Below are 26,838 nucleotides of genomic sequence, written 5' to 3'. Positions count from 1 at the left end.
CTCTTTTCAAAATTCAAAAACTGTTTTCAAAAATCCTTTCAAAATACTTTTCAAAACTTATAACCAAACAAATTTTCTTTTCAAAAATTAATTTACAATTCCACACTCAAATCACAACTCCAAAAACATAATCACAATTCTAAAACTAAACCAAACGCAACCTTTATCTTTCAAATCACTTTTCTTGTATCTCTCAGTATGTATTTTGGTGAAACAGTATTCCTTTTATATATGATTAATGATTCGTCCACCGAATTTGTTCAGTTTAAATTCGCCCGAGAGGAGTCTTCTGCAAGTTTCTAAAACGAGAAACTCTTACCAATAAGAGTTTTATTTTGGTAAATTTGGACTGAATAAATTCGGTGAATGTAAATGCTCCTCCTCATAAAAAGGATAATGCTATCATATGCCAATTTTGTCATTTATAAATTTGATTATCATCAATATCATTTGTGAGTCATAACTCCAAAAAAAAAAAAAAAACATTTAAGACAATCAACACAAAACTTACAATTTTATTTTTATTTTTTATTCGAAATTCTTTTAATAAAAAATGTACTAATATTATCATAAAAATATATAATTTTATTTCGAAATTACAAATTATTCAAAAGAATCTTTTGTAGTTATTACATAATAACACAGCCACCAACTGACAGAAAGCGATCAACATGAGAGAGAGAGAGAGAGAGAGAGAGTACGTTCTGGTTCCTATCCTGTTCTTATAGTGAGAAAGTGAGAGAGCAACTGTGGGTTGTGTGTAGTTTCAGTACTCGGATTCAATGTTGCTCCAACATCATTCAAACCCAAAATCCCCCAAAACCCAGAACAGAACACTACCAACTCTCCAATCCCAAAACCCTCAAATTCCTCCGCATGGGTCTCTAATAATCTCTATAGAATCGTTTGGTTCCTCAAATCAATTGGAATTCGATCGAACCCATCATCGATAATTCGTCCCCTTTCTCAAATTTTTGATCCAAACGATGGATCGTGGTGTCTGTCGAATTACCCTTCTGATTCGCTTCTAAACCTAGCAAACATCAATGGTTGGCAAAGTGATTGCAATGGGGAATTCAAAGACGCCCCGAGATTGAAACCACAAAGGCGTACTACTATATTTCTGTCACTGGAACAAACAAGCTCAATTAGGGTTTAGGGTTATTGATTACTTGCCTTGTGATTTGGGTATTCATTTGCAATAATCCAACATGGTGCATAGAAATTTTTTGATGTTGATGATCGTGGTGATGTGATAGACGATGACATTGGTGAACATTTTTTATGTAGAACTGTTTTCTGAAAATGTAACAAGTTTACCTTGTCTTAAATCTGTACATTTTAGTGGTTCAAATTCATACATGTTGTATAAAAGGGTTCAGAAAAGTTGGAAAATTCGAAGATCATTGAAGATCCTTGAAGAAGAATTCGAATTCTCTAGAAGATGACGAGAGGCTTAGATTCTTCAATAGTCTCAACTAAGAACACAAAAGAAAGGAGATGATGGAGATAAGAGATTGTGTGAAGAAGAAGACAAAGTAGTTAGAGAGAGAATAATGACAAGGCTCTTCCATGGATCTCCCACTTTCACTCTCAAGATTGATAATGGAGAAGGGAAATTAGTTATTTCTTAATAATTATCTCTCCAAAATTCATCCCTTGTAAAGGTATGGGTGAGTGATATTTATAGGCACCTCATGGTGTAAGATGGAGAGCATGTGCAAGGCACATGGGAAATATTCTCTCTTACCACCTTGTCCGAGGAGGTGACCTCTCCGAGGATGAGGAAAACCCTCGAAGAGGAGATCAACCTCTCGGCGAACCCTTTTTCTTAGCCACATCTAATCAATGATCCCCAATCATCCCAAAGGGCCGATGTAATCTTAGAGGACTCCCCGCCACTAGATAATGCCGAGTCTCATGGACTCCCCGGGGTCGTGCCACCTCGACCCGGGTATAGGCTAGTTTTACCGAAGTGTGAATTTATCTCCATTCACCATCCTCGGGATCGGGTCCGTTGTTCGAACTCCATTACACCCATGGTTCTGGTGCGTAGATTCCGGAAAGTTCCGAGCCCGCAAGTGTTCTGAGACTCATTAATGGAGCGGTTTCTAGATTGCGTTTGAATCCGTTCGAAGCCAAGTGCTTCAGATCTCTAGGTTCCTGGATCCAAACCCTTTCAAGTCCAAGTCCGAGCCCGAATAAGTCTCTAAGTTCGTGGATCCGAACCCTTTCGAGGCTTAGAGCGATTCGGCCCATTTGATGGTGATTAATCCAGGCCCACCAATCTTGGGCTATTGGGCCTAATTAATTTAGCAGACTCAAATTAGCTCCTCTTACACATGTGAGGAATTGAGAACTTGTTTTACTTTAATACTTGCTTTTTGAATTGCCCATAGTTCAGTGTCATTTGTATTCACTGTAAATAGATTATTGTTGATTTTTTATTTCATAGCAAGCATGTAAGTTGTAATCTTTTTGGAAGTTTTAAACTTTAAACACAAATTCTCTTGGAAAAGCAGCTGTTTAGTAGACTGCAGGTTCATGGCAAAAACAGAGAGAGCGAGCAATATTACTGTGGGCAAATCATCCATAAAAGCAACTCTTATGCAAGGTTGTTTGGTAAAATTTATTTGTGATTTACGTTCCGTTTATTTGGGCGAAATTTTTTTTTTAACAGAATATTTTCTATGTTTTGGGGGCGGTAGTGGTAGAACGAAGGTGAAAGTGGAAGTGACGATGATGATGTGGTGGTGGAGGTAAGAAGGATAGTGGTAGCGAGGTGACATTGATAAAATTTTAATTCGATACATATTTAGAAAGCATTTTTTTACTTAAATAAGCTTGCTTTCTGTTGATTATAAAAAATATTTTTTATTTATTTTCTTTTTTATTATATCAAATACCGGAAAATAAAGAAAATATTTTTCCAAATAAATGAAAGAGCATTACAAATTCAACTTTAAAAAAACAATTTTTTTTTTGGCATTTGTTTAACATGAGAATGATAAAAATCATAGGAAGGTCAAATTTTCGTATTCAATTTCTTTTTCCAAAAAAAATGCATGATCTTTTTTTTTTAACATGAGAATGATAAAAATTATACTTCCTTCGTCCCAAAATAATGGTCATTTTTGGGGAATCTAACTTTTTTTAGTAGTACAATTATTGCATTTAAAAAAAGTTGATTTTCCAAAATTATCCTTTTAATAGTATATTTTTTGGGAATATCAATGTCATAATTGTACTTTTTATATTGTTTATTAATTTAAAAGAAGGGCAAAATAGGAAATTTATATTATTTTTGTACTTGATTTTTGAAGAGGGACTAATATTTGGAACAATGAAAAATAGAATAAGGAACTAATATTTTGAGACGGAGGGCGTAGTCGAATTTTCGTACAACTCATAAAAGTAGGTGACTTAACTTTCAATTTCTTTCCCCAAAAAACAACACATGATCTATTTTTTTCATTATATTTTTTTTCATAGTGCACATAGTAATTGATATATTAATTAATATATCAATATATATTATCACATTATCATTTTAAAATTATGATCTCACTTATTATACATATTATAAATATTGAAATTTTTTAAAATTATATCACATCATCCGTTAATACACTAATTAATATATTAATTGATATATATATATATATATATATATATATAACATTATTCATATTTTTTACTCTAAATCAAAATTTTCCTTTCGTAATTTTTTTAGAAGAATTTTGATTTGGTTTTTCTCAGCTATTTAAGGGTTGGGTTGGGTTTGGGCTTATTACCTCAAAACCCGGGCAGTACTTAATGAGTCCAATCCGTTCAAATCCACCACAGTCGCAGTCATTTTCAATAGAATTGTCAATCTATCAGATTTAATTCGAATTTGACTTAAATTCAATTCGAAAATTTGAATTCATTTATAAAAAATTCGATTCGACAATTTGATAATCCAAATCCATTTAATTCGGTTATTAAATGGATTAAATATGTAAAAATCTAATTCGATTTGATAATCCAATCTAATTATTCTCAATTTGAATGAAAAAAATACTAAATGAAAAACAAAAAATTATATAAAATTGTAAATAAATAAATGGAATGGATCAGATTAAATTATCAGATCGAATATAAAAAATTATCGAAATTAGATTCAGATTTGGGAGTGATTTATATTTGAATATGGGCTAAACAGATTCAAGTTGGATTCGCTTTTGTCTTAATCGGATTGGATTCGGATTTTGACATATCTGATCCGAATCCGATTCCTTTACAGGCTGGTTCCCAACACACTCTCTTTCTCTCTCTCTCTCTGTGTCTTTCTCTTGGGCGAAGTGGTCGAGCTATTGACAGGTACTGTTTTCTCTCTCACTCTCAGATAGTTTGAATCAGCTTCATCGCCCTTATTCGATTGAAAAATGACTTATACCCCCACTGGGGGTCGACCCCCAGTGAGGTGGAGGGCCATGATTGGCGGAAAAAAAATGTTTTTTTTTTTTTTTTTTTTTTTTCAAGTTGGCAGCCAGTGGGGGCGCGCCACCTCACTGGGGGTGCGACCCCCACTGGGGGTATAAGGCATCACTGTATTCGATTGTATGCATATATATATATTGACATGTCAATCTCTTACCTGATTGATTTTGCACATATACATATAGAAATCTAAATATATTTTGAACCAGAGTAGTGGTTTTGTTGGATCATTGGTCTCTCTCTCTCTCTATAGTCTTTGTAGAAGCTTTTGTTGAAAATAATAGAAGAATTAAAACCGAAACGCCTCGAATATCCACCATTGAAACGATCTATGTTCTGTGAAAATGCATTTTGTGATTAAAACCTTTTTTTTTTCCCCTTCATAATAGGTTTTCTTTGTTTTATAGCTACATTGAACATATTATATATTGCATTCGGCATAGATTATATATGTATATATATATAGATATATAATATAAAGTTAATAATTTGCATTTTTTGACCTTTTGAAATTGCGCCAGGACTTCTGGTACACAATTTATGTTTTGCTAGGAAGAGTTGTATTTATTCTTTGAAAATACTCGCAAATACTAGAACCTGTAGATTATGATGATGATGCAATATGAGGGGAAGGAGAATCAATTGATTCCTTCAAATTCTCCTTCCAAGTTACATTGTGATTGTATTGCGGTGCATTACTAGTATATTCAGCAACATTGATAAAAACTCACCAAAATTTGCATTAGGATCCATATTAATTTACTGTATAATAATAAAAACAAAGGACGACAAACAATTAAAGCAAAAATAAACAAGTGTTACCAAATGTTGTGTCTGTGGCTTAATAACACTCTCTGGTCAGTTTGGTTCTCATTTGATTCAAGAACTGAATTAGGTCGTTTGGTTCTGGGTTGCTGCTGACTGGGTACTTGACTCTACCTTTTTCAACCTCTTGATGGTTATGTAATTGATTAAGAAAGAAATCATATTCTTTTTGTTAGCATATTATATTAGCCGAAAGTATTAGCATATTATATTAGCCGAAAGTCACTATGGTCTGTAATCATTTTATGCACTCAGGGATCATCTTGTAATTGTAAACCCTAATCTTCATTTATAAATAAGGGGTGATATTCTATCATACCCTAAGCTGGTTACCCAAGCTTCATGGTATCAGAGCTACACCTCTAAGGTTAGGGTTCAAAACGTACCTAGTTGGATCATCTGCTGGGTCGATCTTCAGCCACCGTCGTCACTCCGCTTCGTCTTCATCAGCCGATTGGATCATCTGCTTCGTCTTCGTCGATCTCCTCAGCTCCTCAGCTCGTCTTCGTCTTCTCCTCAGCTCGTCGATCTCCTCCAGCTGTTCGTCACTCGTCCTCATCGCCCTCGTCGTCCTCAGCTCCTCTGTCGTCTTCGTTACTCGTTGTCCTCAGCTTCGTCACTCGTCATCCTCAGTGTGGTATGATCTCAGACCTAGTGTATATATAAATATATATATATATACTGATATATATATAAAAATAGCCTGATATGTATATATTTATATATAAATACATGTATATATTCTGATATATACATAAATAAATCAATATAAAAATTAAAAAAAAAAAAAAAAAATGGTTTCTTAATTTTGTTATATCTTTATAGTGGTCATTGTGCCTGTTATATCACTACCACCTTCCAGGTTTGTGATTGCCACTAGTTGTGTTGCGGGTTCGGTAGTATTGTATCCATGACATATTCCACCAGTGTGTCCCCTTCTTCTCAAACACCAAAGAGTGAGAGTCCCATTCTACCTACTACCATGACTGAGAACCCCAACCCTAGTCTGAAAATCACCACCTCTCTATTTAATGGTCAGAACTACCTAGCATGGTCTCAAAGTTTGACTATGTTTTTGAAGAGCAGAGGGAAGATGGGATATGTTGATGGCAGGATACAGGCCCCTAGTACCACTGACTCAGGTTATGACCAATGGGAGATTACCAATTCTTTAATTATGAGTTGGCTTATCCATTCGATGGTTCCAGAACTTGGTGAGGGCTACTTGTCTATGGAGACTGCCCAGGACGTTTGGGAGGCTATGGCTGTTACCTATTCCCGCAAAGGGAATTTTTCACAGGCATTTGAGTTGCGCCGCTCTATTGAGAGCACACTTCAGGGGGAGCAAACTGTTCTTCAGTAATTCACTTTCCTCACCAATGGCTGGAAACGCCTTGACCACCTGGAAGACTATAAGCCCGTTTGCCCTACTGATTCTATCGGGTACAAGAAGTTTATCGCACGAGAACGGGTCTTTAAATTTTTGGCCGGCCTAAATGTGGAGTATGATCCAGTTAGGGGTCGAGTTCTGAGTATGGATACTCTTCCTTCACTTCAGGAGGCATTTTCCTATGTACAAAATGAGGAGAGTCGCCGGTCTGCTATGATGTCCCCTGTCTCTACTGACTGTTCCGCATTACTGTCTACTCCTCGAGATGGCCTCAGCCTGCCTCATCCGTCTGCTGCTAAGGAGTCTGTATTTTGTGATTATTGCAAGAAGCCGCGGCATACTCGTGAGACGTGTTGGAAGCTTCATGGGACTCCATCCGGGGGTCGCGGTGATCGGTCTAGTTCTCGAGGAGGTCGGTCAGGTCAATCTAGGGGACGTGGTTCCTATTCCCGGGCTCATCAGTCTAGTGCCGTTGATACCCTTGATTATAATTCTACTTCTGTTACCCAAGCTTCTGATACTGAGCTGGAGGATGCTTTGCGCCAATTGTTGGACCGCCGATCTTCTACTGCTCTCAGTACCGCTTTCTCATCCTTTGCCCGCTCAGGTAACTTAGCATCTTCTCCTTGTGCTTTCCTGTGTCATACATCTTTGCCTTGGATTATTGATTCTGGTGCCTCAGATCATATGTCTGGTTCCGCTGATCTTTTCTCTGTCTATAAGCCCTCTTCAGGTCAGGACAAAGTTAGGATTGCCGATGGCACTGTTTCTTCCATTTTTGGAAAAGGTTTAGTCCAAGTCACTCCTACCATACATTTATCTTCTGTTCTCCATGTTCCCAAGTTTTCTGTTAATCTATTATCCTTAAGTCGTCTTACCTAGGATTTGAATTGTCGTGTGACGTTTTTTCTTGATCATTGTCTTTTTCAGGACCTTGTCACGGGGAGGACGATTGGCAGTGGTAGTGCAGAAAATGGTCTCTACTTCCTAGATCAACCGGACAAACTTGCTTATTCTTCCACCACGTCTTCTACTACCCCCGCTGATGTATGGCTGTGGCATCGGCGTCTTGGGCATCCCTCCTTTCATTTACTTAAGCATTTATTTCCTTCTAGTTTCGCAAATCATTATGTGTCTGACTTTCTTTGTGAGTCTTGTCAACTTGGAAAACAACATAGAGCTTCTTTTGCTCCCAGTTTGAATAAAAGTTTCGTTCCTTTTTCATTAATACATTCTGATGTTTGGGGTCCCTCTCGTGTTCTGTCTGTGAAAGGTCATCGTTGGTTTGTTACATTTATTGATGATTTTTCTCGTGCTACTTGGGTGTATCTCATGAAAGATAAAAATGAGGTTTTATCTGTGTTTCGCACTTTTCATAAGATGATTTGTACTCAGTTTGGGGCCACTATCAAAATATTTCGTTTTGATAATGGCGGGGAATACATCGATTCTGGGTTAGGACAATATTTCTCTACTCATGGCATTATCCATCAGACCTCTTGCACCAATACCCCTCAACAAAATGGGGTGGCCGAACGCAAGAATCGGCATCTTCTTGACATGGCTCGGTGCATGTGTTTTTTTATGAATGTGCCTCGACCCTATTGAGGCGACGCTGTTCTCACCGCTGCCCATCTTATTAATCGTCTCCCTACCCAGGTCTTGGACAAACAGGCTCCGCTTCACGTCCTCCTCGGTTCTCAGTCCTTGTTTTCTATTCCTCCCAAAATATTTGGTTGTGTCTGTTTTGTACATAATCACTCTCCCTCTCGTGGTAAGTTAGACCCTCGCTCCCTCAAGTGTGTTTTCTTTGGTTACTCTCCTACTCAAAAGGGGTATAAATGTTACCACCCTTCTTCTCGTAAGTGGTTTGTGTCTATGGATGTCACTTTCTTTGAGTCCCAGTCCTATTTCTTGTCCTCTCCGGTGTCACCGTCCTCATTTCCGGGGGAGCCTTGGTGTGAAGTGAGTCCTGTGTCTCCTATGGTAGAACAAGTTGCTCTTGCACCACCCTCTACTACTGTGCTTCCTATGGTGGAACCAGTTGTTCTTGCACCCCCCTCTTCTACTGGAACTATAGAACCCACTGTCACCAAGAATAAGGACGGGCATGTTTATGTCCGGGACATAGACAGACAACAAGTTAACTGGATACACGGGACCGTTTATGCTACTCCACTGCCATCTCCTGCTTCTGATGAGAGTCTAGGTAACCTTGAATCTCGTGAGTCCATTGATCTTGATGTTCCTATTGCCCAGAGGAAGGGTGTGAGATCTTGTACTCAACATCCTATCTCACAGTTTGTATCATACTCTCATTTGTCATCCTCATATAGAGCATTTGTGTCCAATATTTCCTCTGTTAGCATTCCTAACCATTTTCAGGATGCTCTTGCTACCTCTGAGTGGAAACTAGCCATGATTGAGGAAATGAAAGCACTTAGGAAGAATGACACTTGGGAATTGACTGAGTTACCTACGGGCAAACGACCTGTGGGATGTAAATGGGTATATACTGTGAAACACAAAGCAGATGGGTCTATTGAGCGTTATAAGGCAAGACTTGTGGCAAAAGGGTTTACTCAGACATATGGCATTGATTATCAGGAGACCTTCGCACCCGTGGCTAAAATGAATTCAGTCAGAGTACTTCTCTCTCTAGCAGCTAATCTAGATTGGCCGCTTTATCAGTTTGATGTCAAGAATGCTTTTCTCCATGGTGACCTCGAAGAAGAAGTATATATGGACATTCCTCCGGGTTTTGAGGATCATCAAATAGAAGGCAAAGTATGCAAACTTCGGAAGTCATTATATGGTCTCAAACAGTCTCCAAGGGCTTGGTTTGAGAGATTCACTCAGGCTATGTTTAAATATGGCTTCAAACAAAGTCAGACAGATCACACATTGTTTGTGAAACATTCCTCATGCGGTAAGACTACAACACTTATTGTTTATGTAGATGACATAGTTCTTACAGGTAATGATAGTGGGGAAATACCTCTGTTGAAGAAATATTTAGCCAAAGAATTTGAAATCAAAGACTTGGGAAGCTTGAAGTATTTTCTGGGAATTGAAGTTGCTCGCTCTAAGGATGTGATATTTATCTCACAGAGAAAATATGTGCTTGACCTGTTGAAGGAAACTCGGATGCTTGGCTGCAAGGCATGTGCCACCCCACTGGAACCTAATCAGAAATTGGGGGATGATGAAGGAGGAGAAGTTGTGGATAGGGGGAGCTATCAACGATTAGTGGGAAAGCTCATTTACCTATCTCACTCCCGTCCTGATATTGCTGTTGCTGTCAGTGTAGTTAGTCAGTTTATGCATGCTCCTCATCAGATTCACTTTGAGGCTATCATGAGAATCTTGAGGTATTTGAAGTCTGCTCCTGGTAAGGGTCTGTATTTTTCAAAGTATGATCATCTTCGTGTAGAAGCCTATACAGATGCTGACTGGGCTGGGTCAGTAACTGATAGGAGATCAACTTCAGGGTATTGCACATTTGTTGGCGGCAACCTAGTTACTTGGAGGAGTAAGAAACAGAATGTGGTTGCCAGGTCAAGTGCAAAAGCTGAGTTTAGAGCTATGGCACAAGGTGTGTGTGAACTTTTATGGATCAAATTATTGTTGAGTGATCTAGGTATTGATCAGACGGACTCCATGCGGTTATACTGTGATAATAAGGCCGCCATCAACATCGCTCACAATCCAGTTCAACATGACAGGACAAAACATGTTGAGATTGATCGCCACTTCATTAAGGAGAAACTCACTAGTGGTACCATTTGTACTCCTTTTGTCAAGTCTGGTGAACAACTTGCTGACATTCTCACCAAGGGAATTGGGAATAAACCATTTCATGACATATTAGGCAAGCTGGGCATGAGAGATATCTTCGCACCAGCTTGAGGGGGAGTGTTGGCATATTATATTAGCCGAAAGTATTAGCATATTATATTAGCCGAAAGTCACTATGGTCTGTAATCATTTTATGCACTCAGGGATCATCTTGTAATTGTAAACCCTAATCTTCATTTATAAATAAGGGGTGATATTCTATCATACCCTAAGCTGGTTACCCAAGCTTCACTTTTTGCCTTTGTTTATTATATTTCTATTGTCATGTAACTTGTTTTGTTTTATTTCTTTATTTATTTATTTTTTCTGGCTTTTGTTTGTGAAGTTTTATCTGAGTAGGTTGTTCTTCTGACATGATTTTTTTCTCACCTTAATTTTGTTGTAATGGGTTTAATTATGTGGCTATAATTTATTTTTTCGAACGGGTCATTGTGTTGATAAACTACAAACACACTGATAAGGTGCTCCATTTGTTCATATTTGTCTCTCTGCTTTCTATTTTGAAGATCGGAGGTCTTGTTGGCAGACAAGAGAACAAAAAGGAATGAGTTCGGCAAATGCCTCTGGCAATTTGTCATCAGAGATGGAGGTGGATGCTTTTAGGCGCCTCTTTACTCTACGCTTTTATGAGCGTCATCTACTTGAATCCATTCGCCCTGATGCCAGGAAACTTGGGAAAGCTAGAGACACAACACTTGCTCTTGGTTTGTTCATTTGTATTTTATTTATTTGAAACTCGCACTTTTTGCCTCTGATTTGGGGTTTGCTAGGTACATGTCCTCACTTGAGTTGAACCGTTTGTAATCTAGGAGTTGTTGCTTCTACTAATGGGTCAGCTCTAGCCAAGATAGGTTGCACTGTAAGGTCATGTTTGTTTGGGCGGACTGGATTAGTATTCCCATGACTAATAGTCCTAGGATTATGAATCCGTTGGATTATGTATCCTATCTTAACTAATAGTCAAGTTTAAAATAATTAATCCGTATTTCAATTGTTTAACCAAATATCGGATTAATAATTTTATTGGACTATTAGTCCAATCCCATGCTTATGTCCACCCAAACAAACATAACCTAAGTGTTTTCTGCCCTTGCCTATTCTCTTTATCTCTCATGCTCTCACACTCTCACACCCACTCACTCATCCACCTACAAACACCCACTTATACACCAAGAAAAAAAAAATGACAAATGAGGTTTCTTGAGTTGAGATAAGTTGTTTACATGAAATTCTGGTTTTAAATGTGTTTTTATAAATAGCTAAGAAAATATTAGGCTCTGTTTGGTAAGTCTCTTAAATTATAGTTCTACCCATTGATTTGAGTGTGGTGTTTGTTTTGAGCTTTCAAATCATAATTCTATACCCATTTCTCAAAATTTAATTCAAAACATAATCATTACTTTTCAAAACTCATAACCAAACACATAATTTAAAACTCTTTTCAAAACTCAATTCAAATCAATATTTTAATTTTTTAAATATTTTAATATTTAAATTTGTTATGATTTTTTTAATTTCTTAAATTTTTGAATATTTTTAAATGTTTTAATTTTTAAATATTACGATTTTAATTTTTAAAATTTTAAAATATTATATAAAAATAAATTCAAACTCTATTTTATAAAAATATTTTTAAATATTTTAATTTTTTTGTTATGTATTTGGTTATGATTTGAGTGTAGAGTTGTGAAAGTAGTATGGAGTTTCGAGTTATGTATTTGGTTATGAATTTTAAAAATAATTTCTTAATTGAGTTTTGTTTTATGTGTTTGGTTACGATTTGAGTGTAGAGTTGTTTTTAAATTTAAAATATTAAAATTTTAAATTATTTAAATTTTTTGAATATTTAAATTATTTAAATTTTTATGGTTTAAATTTTTTGAATATTTATTTTAATTTTTTACTTATTAAATTTTTTAGATTATTTAAATTATTTAAATATTTATGATTTAAATTTTTTGAATATTTATTTTGAAAAAAAATTATTTCCTTTGTAGTATTTTCAATTACAAAATTGATTAATGCTATTTTCTGTTAATAATAATTTTTTTTAATTGAATTTTAAAAAGAGTTTGGTTATAAGTATTGATCAAAATTTTCAATAGTGTGAAAGTAGTGTGTTTTGCTATGAGTTATAACAATTTGAATTAAGTTTTGAAAACTCTTTCCAAAACTCATAACCAAACAAATTTTCTTTCTTCACATGTCAAATCAAACTTTCAAAACTCAATTTCAAATTTAATTCAAAACTCAATTCAACACTCTATTTAAAAATCATAACCAAACAAATTTTCTACACTCAAATCATAATTTCAAAACATACAAACTCAAAATACAACTCATAGTCTCAAATCATAGTTAGAAAGTCTTACCAAAAGGAGCCTTAGTTTTCTGTGTTGGATTTCCTAAGTTGGACTCTCAAGTCTTTTGTCTTTGTGCAGACCATGTTGGCTGCCATTAAAATGGAAGTCATGACACCTACCACAGAGTCACCAGATGAGGGCTACATAGATTAAGAACCATCAACTGCATATTTTCTTTTCTTTTTGTTCCCTTTTCACATTTATACATGGGGTGCCAATGTGTGATATTTTGTTGTTTACAGTTATTGATTTCCACATGCCTCCAATTTGTTCTCCTATTGTTAGGACTGGCAGAAAGTAAACAAAAGAAAAAATAGCCGTCTCATTGCTGTGATGTTGTTCTGTTATGAAGTTTCTAAATTATGAGAGATGGTAATTATTGAATTTTATATATTATTTTAGTTTAATCTTGCCTTTGGATGCACTCATAAAGGATATGCATCTTTAGCATTCAAAGCATATTCCTTTTCTGAATCTTGTATGCTGTGTTGTGTGTACATATATGTGTCAAATACAATTTAGTCATTTATCTTCCAAAATTTTGATTGTGTGCGCGCCTATTGTAACTTGTTTACGGGATTTGTCTTATGGTATAAGGAGTATTTTTGGCAAAAGCTTACACATTTACATGGGTGGAAATTCTGTTGACTTCAGACTTCAAAATACTATCAGTCATGTAGTCTTGTAATGCACCTAACAAAATAGAGGATTGAAATTTCATTAACTGTCTCACTGCGCATGTGATGTTTAGTGGAATGACATACTCAACACAGATGATTACAGACTTTTAATGATCTTACACCTATACTTGGAACACCTTGTTAGTTGTTTAACATGTATGTGTTTAACCGACTAACTATTTGGGTGGTTGTAGTTCTGGCATGATTAACTTCAAGGAGCTATCCTTGGTCAGTGGGAAAGCTGCTTGGATGGCCTACCTGGTAATGTTTTCTAAGACAAGAACTCTCTATTTCATTTATATAAATTGAAACATGTTCTTTATTTAACTTTTGACCTTGAGCTCTTCAACATGAATTGTGTATATCCTATGAAGCACGGATACTTCAAAAAGGGTGACGTATCCGTATCAGATATTTATCGGATACTGATACTCCTTGGATACTCGCGGATACGCATCGGATACTTCTTAAAAGTATCAGATACTTCTTAATTAATTTTTTATTAATTTTGAAGTATCGGATACTTAATTTTGAAGTATTGGATACTCGAAGTTATATATTACTTATAATATTTTGTTTAGTTCTTTGATAAGAGGAATATAGTGAGAGTTAAAGTAATAGAATTTGTCAAATTGATGTATCCTTGTTGTCTCTCTCACTTCTCTCTCGCTTTTTCACTCTCTCACGTTTCTTCTCTCTGCTCTCATTCTTTTTTTGGTGTTGGCATGTAACGATGATGTTTAATTTGCATTTGCATTTGCTTTTGCTTTTGCTTTTAGTTTTGGATGTTTTATGAATATTTGAGCACTTTTAGGTTAATAGGAATCCCTCTCCTTATTTATTAATTTACTTTAAGTTTTATTTTCATGCATATTACATTATTAAAATTATATATAAAAAAAAAAATTATGAATGTATCTCTGCTGTACCCGTACCGTACTTTTTCAAATTTTGACATATCGCCATATCCACATCCCCATATCACCATATTCGTATCCGTGCTTCCTAGGCTATCATTGATGACTTAAAAAAGTATATTTGCTGAAGTTTTTATTTAAGAATGGTTTTTTGGCTTTAGCTAAGGTCTTGTGATATTCAATGATGAAGGGGAACAAGTTGAAGCTATTGACCTTGAAGACTCTTAGTTTTATAGGAATCTTTCTTCTTTATCAAGTTGTCTTTTACTTTAGGTTTTATTTTTATGCATACTGCATTACTAAAAATTGTTAAAATAATATTTTTTACGAACGTATCCCCACCGTACCCGTATCCTAGTTTTTCAAATTTTGTCGTATCGCCGTATCCGTATCGTATCGTATTCGTATCCCGTATCCGTATCCGTGCTTCCTAGTGTATATCCAATAATAGATGGCCTTCAACATTGTGGTTACTGACCATATGATGTTCTTAGCTTGTGGTGTCATTAAAAATGGATATCACTGCTCTTTTGTTTCTTTATTGGACAAGGACAACATTTATTTTATTCTTGCAGGATATATACTGTTTGGATGCTAATGGTGCTCTTTTTGATGCTGCATTACTTGCAGCAGTTGCTGCCTTCTCTCATTGTAAGATATACACACCATTTACATTTATATCATTCTTCCTGTGCATGCCTTAATTTAGTGTTGGTGGTGGCCAACAAGCAACACCCAAATAAAATATTTGGTTTCCATATAATCCTACTGGCTCCAAACTCAGGCAAGCTATGCAAAGAGATTTGCCCCACAAGGCCTGCATTATAATTAACAAGCTTTCTTGTAGCTATTCTAGCCTCAACAAGGAGGAGTTTCACATGCCCAACAGATGCAAGACCTTTTGATCTGAATATGTACTTGAATACTATGGGGCTCGATGTGTAACGAAACCTGATTGAATAGGAACACAAGGGTATAAGTAAAAAATTTCAAACCCTAATGAAGAGAAGGATTAGCATAGCAGGAATGGTTGTCTTGTGTCACCGTTACTCGCAATTTTCTTGCTCAAAGGATCTTTTCCCGTTTGATATAGTTGATGGTGTCTGAGTGAGATATGCATGTTATAGTGCTTTTCATGATTTTATAGTATCAAGGTGAGTAGTTGGTACACGCATGCACAATGGACTTTCATCACAATGTTTGATGATGTTCAACTTGGCTTAAAAAAAGGGCAAAAAGTAGACGCTGTTCTTTTGTTTCTGTTTACAACATTATTACTATATTTGATAGATTCCTATCAAAATAATATTCTTTTGTTTCTGTATGAAAAATTATTCTTGTATTTGTTAGATTCTTATCAAAATTTCAACATAATCTGGGTGAATAGGAAATGTTTTGCATTTGTGTTTCTGTCGAAAACATATTGTCATGTTTGATAAGGCACCTCTGATTCCAACAGTTTATTTACCATTGAAGTTTTGTCTTGCAGTGCAGATCCCAGTAGTTTCTCTGAATGATGATGGAAGAGTGGTAGTTGTTTCTGAGGAAGATGTAGGCAAGTTGAAAAATGAGCCAGTCAATAAAGGGAAGTGGAAGCTCAAGCTGAGTAGCATCCCATTCTCTTTGACATGCATACTTCACAAAAATTACATTCTGGCAGACTCTACAGCGGAGGAAGAGTCCATCATGGAAACTCTTGTAACTGTGGTACTGGATTCGTTTTTTCAACCAGTGTCTCTCTACAAGCACGGTGGATCGGTTCTTGCGTACACATCAGCCATCCAGGTTTGTTTTCACCTTTTTCAGTCCACATTTTGGTGTGAGATCAAGTTCTCAAATGTTATGTTTGTTGAGACTCTGCCAGATATCCCAATATATGGCTGTAATTCCCAAACTGTAGCTCCACATAGGTAACCCTAGAATTTTAGAAATTTTTAGGTGTTTGAATGTAATCTAAGGCTGCATTTGGTTTAACAATTTGGGGAGATAGTTGCAAAAGGAAAGGGGGGGGGGGGGGGAAAGGAGAAGTGAATGAAATAGAAAGCTAAATTTTATTGAGTTTTCCTTTCCCTGCATAAATCTATACTCAAATTCTTGATCCAATCACAGCCCAAGTTTTGTGTACTGTATTGAAGTTGTTTGGAGTATAAAAAGGGTTTTATACAAGAAAATGCATTTCTTTCAAAGCAAGAACCTTAGAAAATGCATTTCAACTGAAATGGTTTCTTTTGTCCAATCTTGAAATGATAAATTGATAATAGGATTATAAAAACTTCTTTGCCACTAAAATATTGTTTTGACTTGACTTTTAAACTTCTGGTACAGAGTATGTCTATGACACCATACGAAAACACACATGAATTCAGTGCTGTTTGCTAATAAGGAATGGTGTTATAATTGTAGGACTGTATTGCATTAACATGACAAAGAGTGAAAGAACTTCAGAAAGTTTTGAATGAAGCCATTTTTGAAATGGAGGGGGACTAGTTATACTATGCAACAATAAGTAGTAGCTACTTTATGTTCAAATCTTTCATACCCGTTGTCTAAAGTTTCTGAGGTGAGTTTAGTGATTTTTTTGGAAATATTATCAAGAGGTTGTGTAATTAGTAAAATTTTGTTGCATATGGTTGAAGTTTTTCACTTAGTAGATTAGCATTTTATACGTACTGGAGAGGTTTAAAATGGTGAGATGATATGAATTTTAGCCTCATTTATTCGGTTGTTTATCAATTTGGATTGAAAATTGGAACTTACAATGAATATTTACTTATTTTGTTATTGTCTGCTGCACAAGTTTAAAATACTTCAGGCATTTGTAGCATAGTAGTTTAAAATTTGAAATTCCATGTTTAATCAGTTGTACTTTGAAGTATGAAAAGTTGGGGTGTTTTTAGTAAACTTTTTTGGTTTTAAGCTTATTTGATTGTTTTTGGCTCAAAATTCTCAAGTTCAAAAGGCTAATAATTCCCCCCCCCCCCAAGCTTAGGCATGTTTGTTTCACTAGATATAAAATGGAAGATATAATATAATATGAGATTTAGTGAGGATATATAATAAAATTGATGGCCTTGTTTGGTATAGCTGTGGGAAGGTGATTGTAGATTATGACTTAACAGATTATAGATTATAGATTTTAGCTTTAAATATAAGTTGTTAACTTGTTTGGTGTAACTGTGGAATTATAAATTTAATCAATAGAGTAGTGTTTGATTGAATAAGCTGTAAAATAACTTTTTGCTATGTAATGTCCTTTTTGCCCTTATAATATATAAAATTTGTGATTTCATTTATAATACATATTCTTCTTTTTCATTTCATTTTCTTTCCTTTTTTTTTTCCTTTGTTAATTTTGTTTAATTTATTAATTCATTAAAATTAATATCAATTAATATATATTTCATTACATATTTTATATTATATTTCATCACATATTATTTGTTATTTAACATAAAAATTATTTTAGTGTGATTTAATATATTTTTTTCATTACTTATTTTTTTATATTAAATAAGTATTTTGATTTTAAAAATAACCATCATTTATTTATCATATCACATCCATCGTTCTTACAAAAAATCCAAGAAAATAAATTATTTGAAAACAAAAAATAACCATTATTCATGCTAAAAAATTGTATCTTACAAAAATAATCATCATTGAATGTGTGTATATATTAGATAGACAAGAAGAGTAAATTGGCCTTTTTAACTTTTAGGGGAATTTGGTGATAGCCCCCTCACTATCTAATTTGTCTTTCAAAAGGACAAGAATTATATAAGTACTTTCAAAACCCCCTGATATTTTAAAATTTGTTTCTTTTACTATATTACCCTCATATCTATCAGCTCTCCTATTAAGCCATCTTCACTATGTATTTCAAAGTAAAATTTTACTTTTATACAGAGTAAAATTTTACTTTAGTTTCAAAGTGTAAAATTTTACTTCATACAGAGTAAAATTTTACTTTAGTTTCAGAGTAAAATTTTACACTTTGAAACTAAAAGTAAAATTTTGCTCTGTATAAAAGTAAAATTTTACTGTGAAAAATAAGTAAACTGTGAGACTCTACACAAAAGTAAAATTTTACTCTGTATAAAAGTAAAATTTTACTCTGGTTCTGTCAAATGAAAAAAACAGAGCAATGAAATTAGATCAAAAACAACAAAAATAAATCAAAAAAAAAAAACAAACAAACAAACAAAAACAAAATAAATTAATCAACAAATCAACATATCTAATTGAGAAGAAACACTTTTAAAACTCCAACAATCACAAATCTCAATGAAAATAATACATGTGTTCAACAACACTCATACACACAAATATATATATATATATATATATATATATATATATATTCAAAACTCAAATCATCCTCTTTTCCATTGGAGTAGATTCCAAATGCAGTAGTGAACAACAACAATGCAACGCATTAGCTTCGTATTACGTTTGGGACGGATCGAATCTCACATACATATCTAAATTACTTTCCACTTCACTATCCCAAATCCAAATCTACAATCCTCAAATCACCAATCCAGACTCTGTTTAGCGCGATTCCAGAGTCAATGTTCCCTTCTTATGTGCTTGCATTGGCGAACTAGGGTTCTAGGTCTCACGAGTTCGTTTACGAGGTCCAATCGGAGGAGACCTACAAATTGATTGCTGAGAAGAACTATGCGAGTCTCACTACTGTTGAGATGTTGCAGAGATTTAACCGGAAGCTCTTCAGACCACACACGCAGCTCGGTCGTGAACGGCCTCCGCAAAAAACTGAACGATTCGATGAATTGTTTCATAGATATCCGGTAATTAATCACGGCTGAGTACAAAGAGACAGTTGAACGACGATACTATAAAGTGATAGGTGAAAAGGCGGATGAATCGACGATCGATCGGTTGATTGCGACGGGAGAGAGTGAGATGTTTTTGCAGAAGGCGATTCAGGAGCAAGGGAGAGGGAGAGTGATGGAGATGACAATGGAGATTCAAGAGAGGCTGTAGAAAGTATAATTTTAAATAATAAATCATAATTTAGTTGAGGGTATAATAGTCTAATAAAATATTTAAATAATAAATTTTGTCCTTTATGCAAGATTTTATAATTATGAGGGGGTTTAAAAAGTATAATTTTTTTCTTAGTCCTTTTAACAATGAAAGGAAGATAAAGGGAGTTTATAGCTAAATTTCTCTAACTTTTATCCCAGATCAGAGGACGTGATATAATGGGGGGAGAGTGGTATTGTATATCCATCAATTTTAAGAGATATACAATCCTACAGTAGATTATATTCTCTTAAAAAAAAAATTTTTTTTTTTTTTGCAAACATAGGATATGTGAACCTCATAATATATAATATCCAATCCAACCTTTTATATCTAAAAATCAAACTGGGTCTTAGGTTTTTTGTCTCTCTTTCAAATTTTCCACTTCTATACTTGCCCCCCAAAAAATTTCCACTTACAAATTTTTTATTCTCAAAATTATCTGAGGTAGAACATGCAGTCGAAGAATTTATGAAGCAACTGCATTGGAATTGCTAAATTCACAGCGATGAAAGATAGAATGGTTGAAAAGCAGTTTTGTTTAAGGGTGCAAAGACATTACGCAACCAAGCAATTCGAAATTTGAATTATATATATAGCAAATAAATGTATAAATGTATAAATTATTAATTATTAAATGATATTAAAGTAATTTAAATCGTTAAATCATATTAAATATATTATATATATAAGTAACACAATATAAAATTTTATATATTTTTTTCTCACTTATAAATTGGCTCTATTTGGAAAGAGGGTTTGAGACTAAAATAGTTAATAAAAACAACTATAATTATTATAAAAAAAAAAACACAAATTTCAAACTATAATTGTTATAGTTATTAAAACTATAATTATTTCATTTTTTCTCTCACAACTATCAAATCAACTATTAAAAAAAAAAAGGCAACTACCTTTCTAAACACAAATTTTTTTAGTCAAGTTAAAATAGTCAAAAAATAAACTCAAATAACCAAGTTCCAAAATTGTGAAGACCACCATAGTAGCATCTTATAAATTATTTGTTTTTATGCTATTAAAGATTTTATTAAAAAAAATATAAATAAAATCTAATTTTAACAAATTAATTAACTTAGCTGCATTAAAAAATAAGTGAGGGGGAAACTAAAATTTATATAAAATTTGGACAATTCAGATTTAACTTGGGTTGAGTTTCATTATACAGCCTCGGGTTACAATTCGAACCTAAACAACTCTCAGAACAACTTAGGTTGAGCTTAAAAGACCTATCAATCCGTCCAAACCCGCAAGAGTTGCACCCTAGTTTGCCTACATGACACAGCAACAATCCTTTAATAATCCATTTTGTTTCTGGCCTGAGCCTAAAGGAATCCATTTTAACATTTCCAATTTAGTTCACCTTTCTTTTGTTTTAGATTTCAAACAAAAATGACCGACTAACAAAAGCAATTCAGCTCGTTTGTGCAAAACAAAAACAGACAGCGAAAACTGAACACCAAACCATTTATTTGTCCAATAGCAGTTAATTAAACAACACAGATTTTATTGTAAATGGAAAGTTGGCAAAACCCACAACACATGAGTTCAATATACCCATTTTCCATCAAACAAAATTTACAAAGATACAAACAAAAAAAAAAATCATTCTGAATCAACACAATCAACAGATCTCATTCACTTACAGGAATGCATCAAGTGACAATCGCAAGCAGTTGTGGCTTATACTTTAAACTGTTTCCTAATTGCAGGTTCGAGCTCAGAGTGGTTTCACTGGTCATATCAGGAAATCAAGGAGAAAAATTCCTCCAATTGGGTCTCACTCACCGTAACGCCAAGTTTCTGACTATGGACTGCATCGATCAAATCAACTCCTATATCTTTCGCCAAGCCTGCTGTAGAGATCTCAATGTACTCATTCAGGCTGTGAACAGTTCCATCTACACAAGTAAAAACAGAGGAATTAGCAGGAAGGGGGAAAAAAGACATAATCAATGATCAAAAGCATGACTTTCCAAGTATATATATATATATATTTTCGAAAATTTGTTCACGAAATACAATTCAAAATTTCAAACTACAATCTCTTTCACAAAGTAATAATATTGTATCAGTATTCACAGAAGTTCAATTGGAAAGTGAGTTCAATATTCATAGGCACAAATTTGAAATCTAACTGATTCATTCATTTACCTTCAGCAACTATTGCTTCATATGCAGGTGGCTGCGCAATCCAGTTTCCTACAGAATCTTTCATGTGTCTTCTATCAGATGCAAAGGAACGAAGGAATATTGGAGCATGCACAACCCGGAAAAACCTGAGAACACAGAGTGGTTTTTCCCATGAACTCTTATATTTTCACAGTTGGGTTTTAAAGATATCTAGCAATGCACAAGGTGATGAATCAATTTTCATCAAGTGATAAAAAAAAATACAGGAAAAGAAAGACAGAAAGCTTCCTTGAATAATCAACCATGACAAGGCATATCAATGAAAGGATAAATGAACTCAGAAAATTTGTATGGCAACCTAAGAAAGACTAGATATTACCTCTGAAACTCAGAAAATAGCTGAAAAGATGGTCGTATAGTTTCCGAGACATAGGAGGCCAGAGGAGATGGGAATGGAAGACTTGAATCTAAATCCCACACTAGAGGAGAAGAGTGTCACCTTTTTTTCTCTGTTACAGTCATTGCAATATGAGAATTTTGTAAACAAAAATGTTGTTTCTAATAACCATTAATGCAAAAAATAAGTATGCTGGTTCACAAGACTCTTCCAACCAACACAACAGTCACCTGAATGCAGATGGCGTGATAATCCCACAGAATAACTCCATCAGCTCTCTGGCTGGCCTTCTGAGGCCACGGTGGAACCTGCAAGGCGGTCATCAGTTCAGCACACCCTTGTCTACAACAAATTTAATCTATCCAATAGTGCATTTATGACTGAATGCCTTTTCTTTTGTTTACTAAAGCAAAACCACGTGAAATTGTCAAAATTCAATTAGAGCTAAAGTGGAGTCCTGATGGCTCTTTACATATAACGTGGGGGGGCTTAGACGCTTAGACAGTCTTTCTTGAGTATGATATCATTACCTTCTTACTGGTTCCAAAGAGAAAATGAAAAAATAAAATTGGAATTCAATTCGGATGTCTTCAGAAGACAACAATGCGAAATAGGATCTGGTTTTAAGCTAAGTATTGCTCCAGCTACAAAAATCTGGTACTAAAAGAAGTTTATGACAAGTTCCACCAAATGGAAACAGGAAAAAAGTGGACACTCAAAATGGGTGATTACGAAAAGTAAATCAAGCAATTTGTTGCATTTATTTATGCATCAACAAGTGATGATACCACATCAATTGCACATGTTTAACAACATATGATGCTGCATCTATTGAATGGATACTCAAGTATAATAAGATTTGGAACCCTTAAGCGAAGGGTATGGGTCCCATGATCATCATCAAGGACCTTTCATGGTGGTGGTTGGACGAAAAAGTCTGAGCTGAAGATCTTTGTTCAGGAAGTGGAGGCACCAACATGGCCTCCAAAACTGTTGAGTGTTGGTCATCATGGCTGTAAGGGTGGTTGGGAGGGGGAGATGCTTTCCGTCCATGACAACAGTGCAATCGAGTTTTTGGGATGGCGTTTTAATGAAGCTAAGGAAGTCGAGGATTGGGTTTATCAGTTAGAAGTTTTATGTCTCATTTTTGCGACACCAAATAGAGCTTTGAAAATTAAAAATCCAGTTCAGGCGAATGATGAGAAATATATCACAGAACCTCCAGAATCTAGTGGAAGACAACAAACAAGATAAGAAAAATGGGAGGTTACACACCTGCTTCTTCTCATTGGAGATGAAAACAACAAATAGATCAGATCCCTCTGCATCAGCTACCCCACTTGTGCAGAGCTTTTTGCAAGCAAGTATACGTTCTCCTCACTACAAAAAATAATATAAAAAACAACTCAAAAAAACTTGATTGAGGAAATAAAAAAAAGAAACAGCTGAAGGGTAATGCATGTTAATCAAATGTAGGCAAAGAAACTTCAGGATTATTTGCTTGACAGAGATCCAGCCTACCTTCTTGCATTGAATATTATTTTATTTTATTTTATTTTTCAAAAATTATTCATTAAATTTAATAAAAGAAAATAAATAAATATATTAAACAAAACTATTTTATTATCTTATAAAAATGAAGCATATCTGGTAGCAGTATAAAGAATGACTCCTTGTCTTTGATGTAGTGACCTATAACTCTCTCAAACACATCCATAACTTCTTCCAAGTCAGGTGCAGGGGGATTTTACCAAATGATAAGAATGTTTTTCCAATGGTATTTATGTTAAGATTATATATAGAACCATTGGAAACTTTATGTATCTCGAGACACTGCCAGTCCATATGCCCCCTCATTCTTATGAGATATAAAACATAGTTACAGAATTTCTCGACAGCCAAGGCTAGATAAGAAATATTATTGGATTCTGCAGGACTTCGTTTAATGTATCATATTATCCACAACTTCAACTCAAGAATTACATAGAACTAAAAGTCTAAAACAGTTAAAATCAGACACAAAGGATTTTATTGCTTACGTGCCACAATATCAACGTGTGCATACATATTAGTCCCTTGTATTGAGTACACCGATCCCTATGACAGCTCAAAAAACAGGTTGTGGCATAATGTCGAATGTTATAGAAGAATTAAGTGAAGCATTCTCTAACAAGTGGTATCAAATTCAGGTTATCATGGGATTCGAGTCCCAAGAGAGGGAGGGAATGTTGTGTATACAATGTCGCTCACTACAACTGCTCTAAAAACCGGCGTGCTAACGTGATATCGAATACCATATAAGATATTATTGAAATCTTCCCTAGCGCCATTTAGTTTTAGGCAAACTCTTCCCTAACACCAATTGGGTTTAGGCAAGAAGATGAAACTCGGTCGGACAAGACCCCAATTCACAGATTAACAAGCATTTGTTTATGAATAATTCTACAAGTACTAAGAATCTTACTAAAAATACAAATAGTCAAATGTAATTGATTGTTAAAAAAATAATAATATTTAAACCTCGAATGATGTTTGGCCCTGGATGCTTTTTAGTAAGATTTTAAGTGTCGTAGCATTGCTCATTATTTACTAATGTAAAAAAATGTATTAAAAAAAAATACAATTGATGAGAACCCATATTATATGTGAGATAAATTTTGGGCAGAACACAACTAACATATAATTAATTCCAAACAAAACCATCAATTGTAAATAAGCTTAATAACAAGTTGGGAAAAGAAAAAAAAAAAAACCAAAAACGATCACTGAAAGAGGCATTTGAGCAAAAAGGGTATGTGCAAATCGCATTTAACTTAACCCTAGTATATACATAAGCTGCTCAAAACTAAATTCCCGTAACATGTGTGCATATTTTCCAAATGTAGAGAGAGAATCTTGACAGATAGAGAGAGAGAGAGAGAGAGAGAGAGAGAGTACCAGTAGAACGGGGTATGATGAAACTGGGACGAGTTCAATGGAGCAATAGTGATTTCTGATTGAAAATCCAAATTCGAAGTCGTCATCTGTATATATATATATATATTTATATATATGTTTGTTTGTTGTATATGATTTGTTGTTCAGAAAATACACAACACACAGATTAAAAATTCTCCAAAGAACTGGTATTTTTTGCAGAATTTGAGTTGGGGATTACGTAAAGGACACGGCATTGGTGGGTATGAAGGATCTTTCTTTATACGATGTCGTTCTCGCAATTATTAAAAAAAAGGAAATTTTTACATAGTTGGGCTTGTGGAAAATTTGGGCTCCTGTTGGTCCATCTCAATAATGTGTATTGCAATACTTTCAGTATTGTTTTTAATAAAATTTTCATGTAAAACTTAAGTTGAGCAGAGCAGATCAATCTTCACTTGTTAAGATTTCGTTTATTTTTTTAAAAAATAGAGATTTATTTTTTAAATTATATTTATTATCAATTTTTTAAACATAAATATGATTAAACTTGTAGATACCAATATTCAATTAACTTAATTTTTTTTATATAAATGATTTATTATGAGTAATGAAAATTATATCATTCTGATTACTGAGATCAACTAACTAAAAGCTATGCATTCAAAAAAAAGAAAAAAAAAAGGTATTGCTTTGGGTCGAAGCACTAAAAGAGACTCAAATTATGCTAGATCGGATCCAATCTAGTTAGACAGGAAGGATATTTTTATATTGTGTTTTGGTGTCCCATATGAAGGTAAAAATTGAAAATCAAAAATTAAAAGCCCATCTCTCTCAATTTTCAAATAATTAATTTATTTAAAGTCTCTTTATAATATTTTTATAAGTTAAAAATTGACAATTAAAAAGTAAAAAATACTCTTTTTAACTCATAAATAGTTAGATTTTAAACTAATTATTTTTGGTCTAACATAAACTTAAAAAATAATAATAATAAAGGGAAACTATATGCAGGTAGGGATTGGGAAAAAAAATTATAAACACACAAGGGGTACAAGTGTCACTTATAACCTTCTATGTATTAATAATTTTTTTTTCCAACTCCAACCTTAACTTTCCTTAATAATAAAATACTATGAGCAACCTTTTCCATTTAGACAGTCCAGTAGTTCTTTTTTCCAAAATGCATGTACCTGTGGTGGATCATATTTCCAAACTTGAATGTGGTTGTGACTGATGTATACAATTCATAGGTTGGTATACGTTTCAGAAAGAAAATGAAGGCCCATTTTGCTCACATAAGGCCCATTGTGGGCCCCTTTGGCTTTATCTTTCTTTATCCTTTTATTTTCTTTTCTTTACTTTTTTTTTTTTTTGGTAAAAACTTATTCTTTTCCCTATGAAAAGCCTGCATTTCAATTATTTCAATTTTATTTGCGTATGTTTTTTTTGGGTCTCCATGAAAAAGCATGTACTTTGGGTTCTAATTTTGGCCCGTGGCCCGAGGTGAGCCCAACCCGTTAAGGCTCGTCTAGGTCCGAACCCAAGCCTAGCCTGAGGCCTTGGGCCTGGGCCATCGTTTTGAAGTTCGGCCCGATCCATTGGCTTGCTCAAGGCCCTCCCAAAAGCCCAGCCCGGTCCGCCCGATGCCTAGTATTATTTTTAATAAAAAATAATAAAATTTTGGTGGAAAAAAAAAAAAAAATTTTTAAAAATTGTTTAGGCCAGCCCAAGCCCGCCCAAAGCTTGGGCTCAGGCCCAAGCCCAAGGACCCGCCTTGAGGTCCGGTCCGGTCCACTGGCCCGCCTAA

General features: G+C 34.4%; 1 protein-coding gene and 2 pseudogenes across 5 annotated transcripts; 2 read left to right on the top strand and 1 right to left on the bottom strand.

Moving 5' to 3' along the window:
- Window positions 1-656: 656 nt before the first annotated feature.
- On the top strand, window positions 657-17,321 carry LOC114261732 (uncharacterized; annotated as a pseudogene). The gene is made up of 10 exons (XR_014341889.1): window positions 657-2,759; window positions 4,286-4,362; window positions 11,062-11,259; window positions 11,365-11,414; window positions 12,997-13,064; window positions 13,159-13,269; window positions 13,793-13,859; window positions 15,091-15,166; window positions 16,005-16,300; window positions 16,919-17,321. The product of XR_014341889.1 is annotated as an uncharacterized LOC114261732 (transcript).
- On the top strand, window positions 6,067-7,995 carry LOC145801048 (uncharacterized). Of its 3 annotated transcripts, XM_082891221.1 has the most exons (3): window positions 6,067-7,304; window positions 7,431-7,484; window positions 7,628-7,995. In XM_082891221.1, exons 1-3 carry the CDS (start codon window positions 6,842-6,844, stop codon window positions 7,660-7,662), a joined length of 552 nt encoding a protein of 183 aa, XP_082747347.1. In that variant the 5' UTR covers window positions 6,067-6,841; the 3' UTR covers window positions 7,663-7,995. The 3 variants fall into 3 exon arrangements, with proteins under 3 accessions (XP_082747347.1, XP_082747344.1, XP_082747346.1); XM_082891218.1 differs by having other exon boundaries at window positions 6,067-7,484; window positions 7,628-7,994; XM_082891220.1 differs by having other exon boundaries at window positions 7,431-7,992.
- A 3,747-nt stretch (window positions 17,322-21,068) lies between the features above and the next one.
- Window positions 21,069-25,241, bottom strand: LOC114261730 (protein N-terminal glutamine amidohydrolase-like; annotated as a pseudogene). The gene is made up of 6 exons (XR_014341888.1): window positions 25,050-25,241; window positions 23,388-23,492; window positions 22,343-22,420; window positions 22,095-22,222; window positions 21,737-21,861; window positions 21,069-21,483 (listed from the first exon to the last, which is right to left on the bottom strand). The product of XR_014341888.1 is annotated as a protein N-terminal glutamine amidohydrolase-like (transcript).
- Window positions 25,242-26,838: the final 1,597 nt, after the last annotated feature.

The sequence above is a fragment of the Camellia sinensis genome, chromosome 10 (assembly GCF_055761805.1).
Source record: "Camellia sinensis isolate YWXY chromosome 10, ASM5576180v1, whole genome shotgun sequence".
Taxonomy (NCBI): Eukaryota; Viridiplantae; Streptophyta; class Magnoliopsida; order Ericales; family Theaceae; genus Camellia; species Camellia sinensis.
Note: the sequence above shows the minus strand (reverse complement) of the source record. Positions and strands in the feature narration are given on the sequence as shown.

Bases quoted from the DNA above. Each gene is read 5' to 3' on its own strand.
- LOC145801048 (XM_082891218.1), top strand. From the start codon at position 6,842: ATGGATACTCTTCCTTCACTTCAGGAGGCATTTTCCTATGTACAAAAT. The intron at 7,485-7,627 runs GTTTAGTCCAAG...TGTCTTTTTCAG, and splicing joins TTCTTCCATTTTTGGAAAAG to GACCTTGTCACGGGGAGGAC.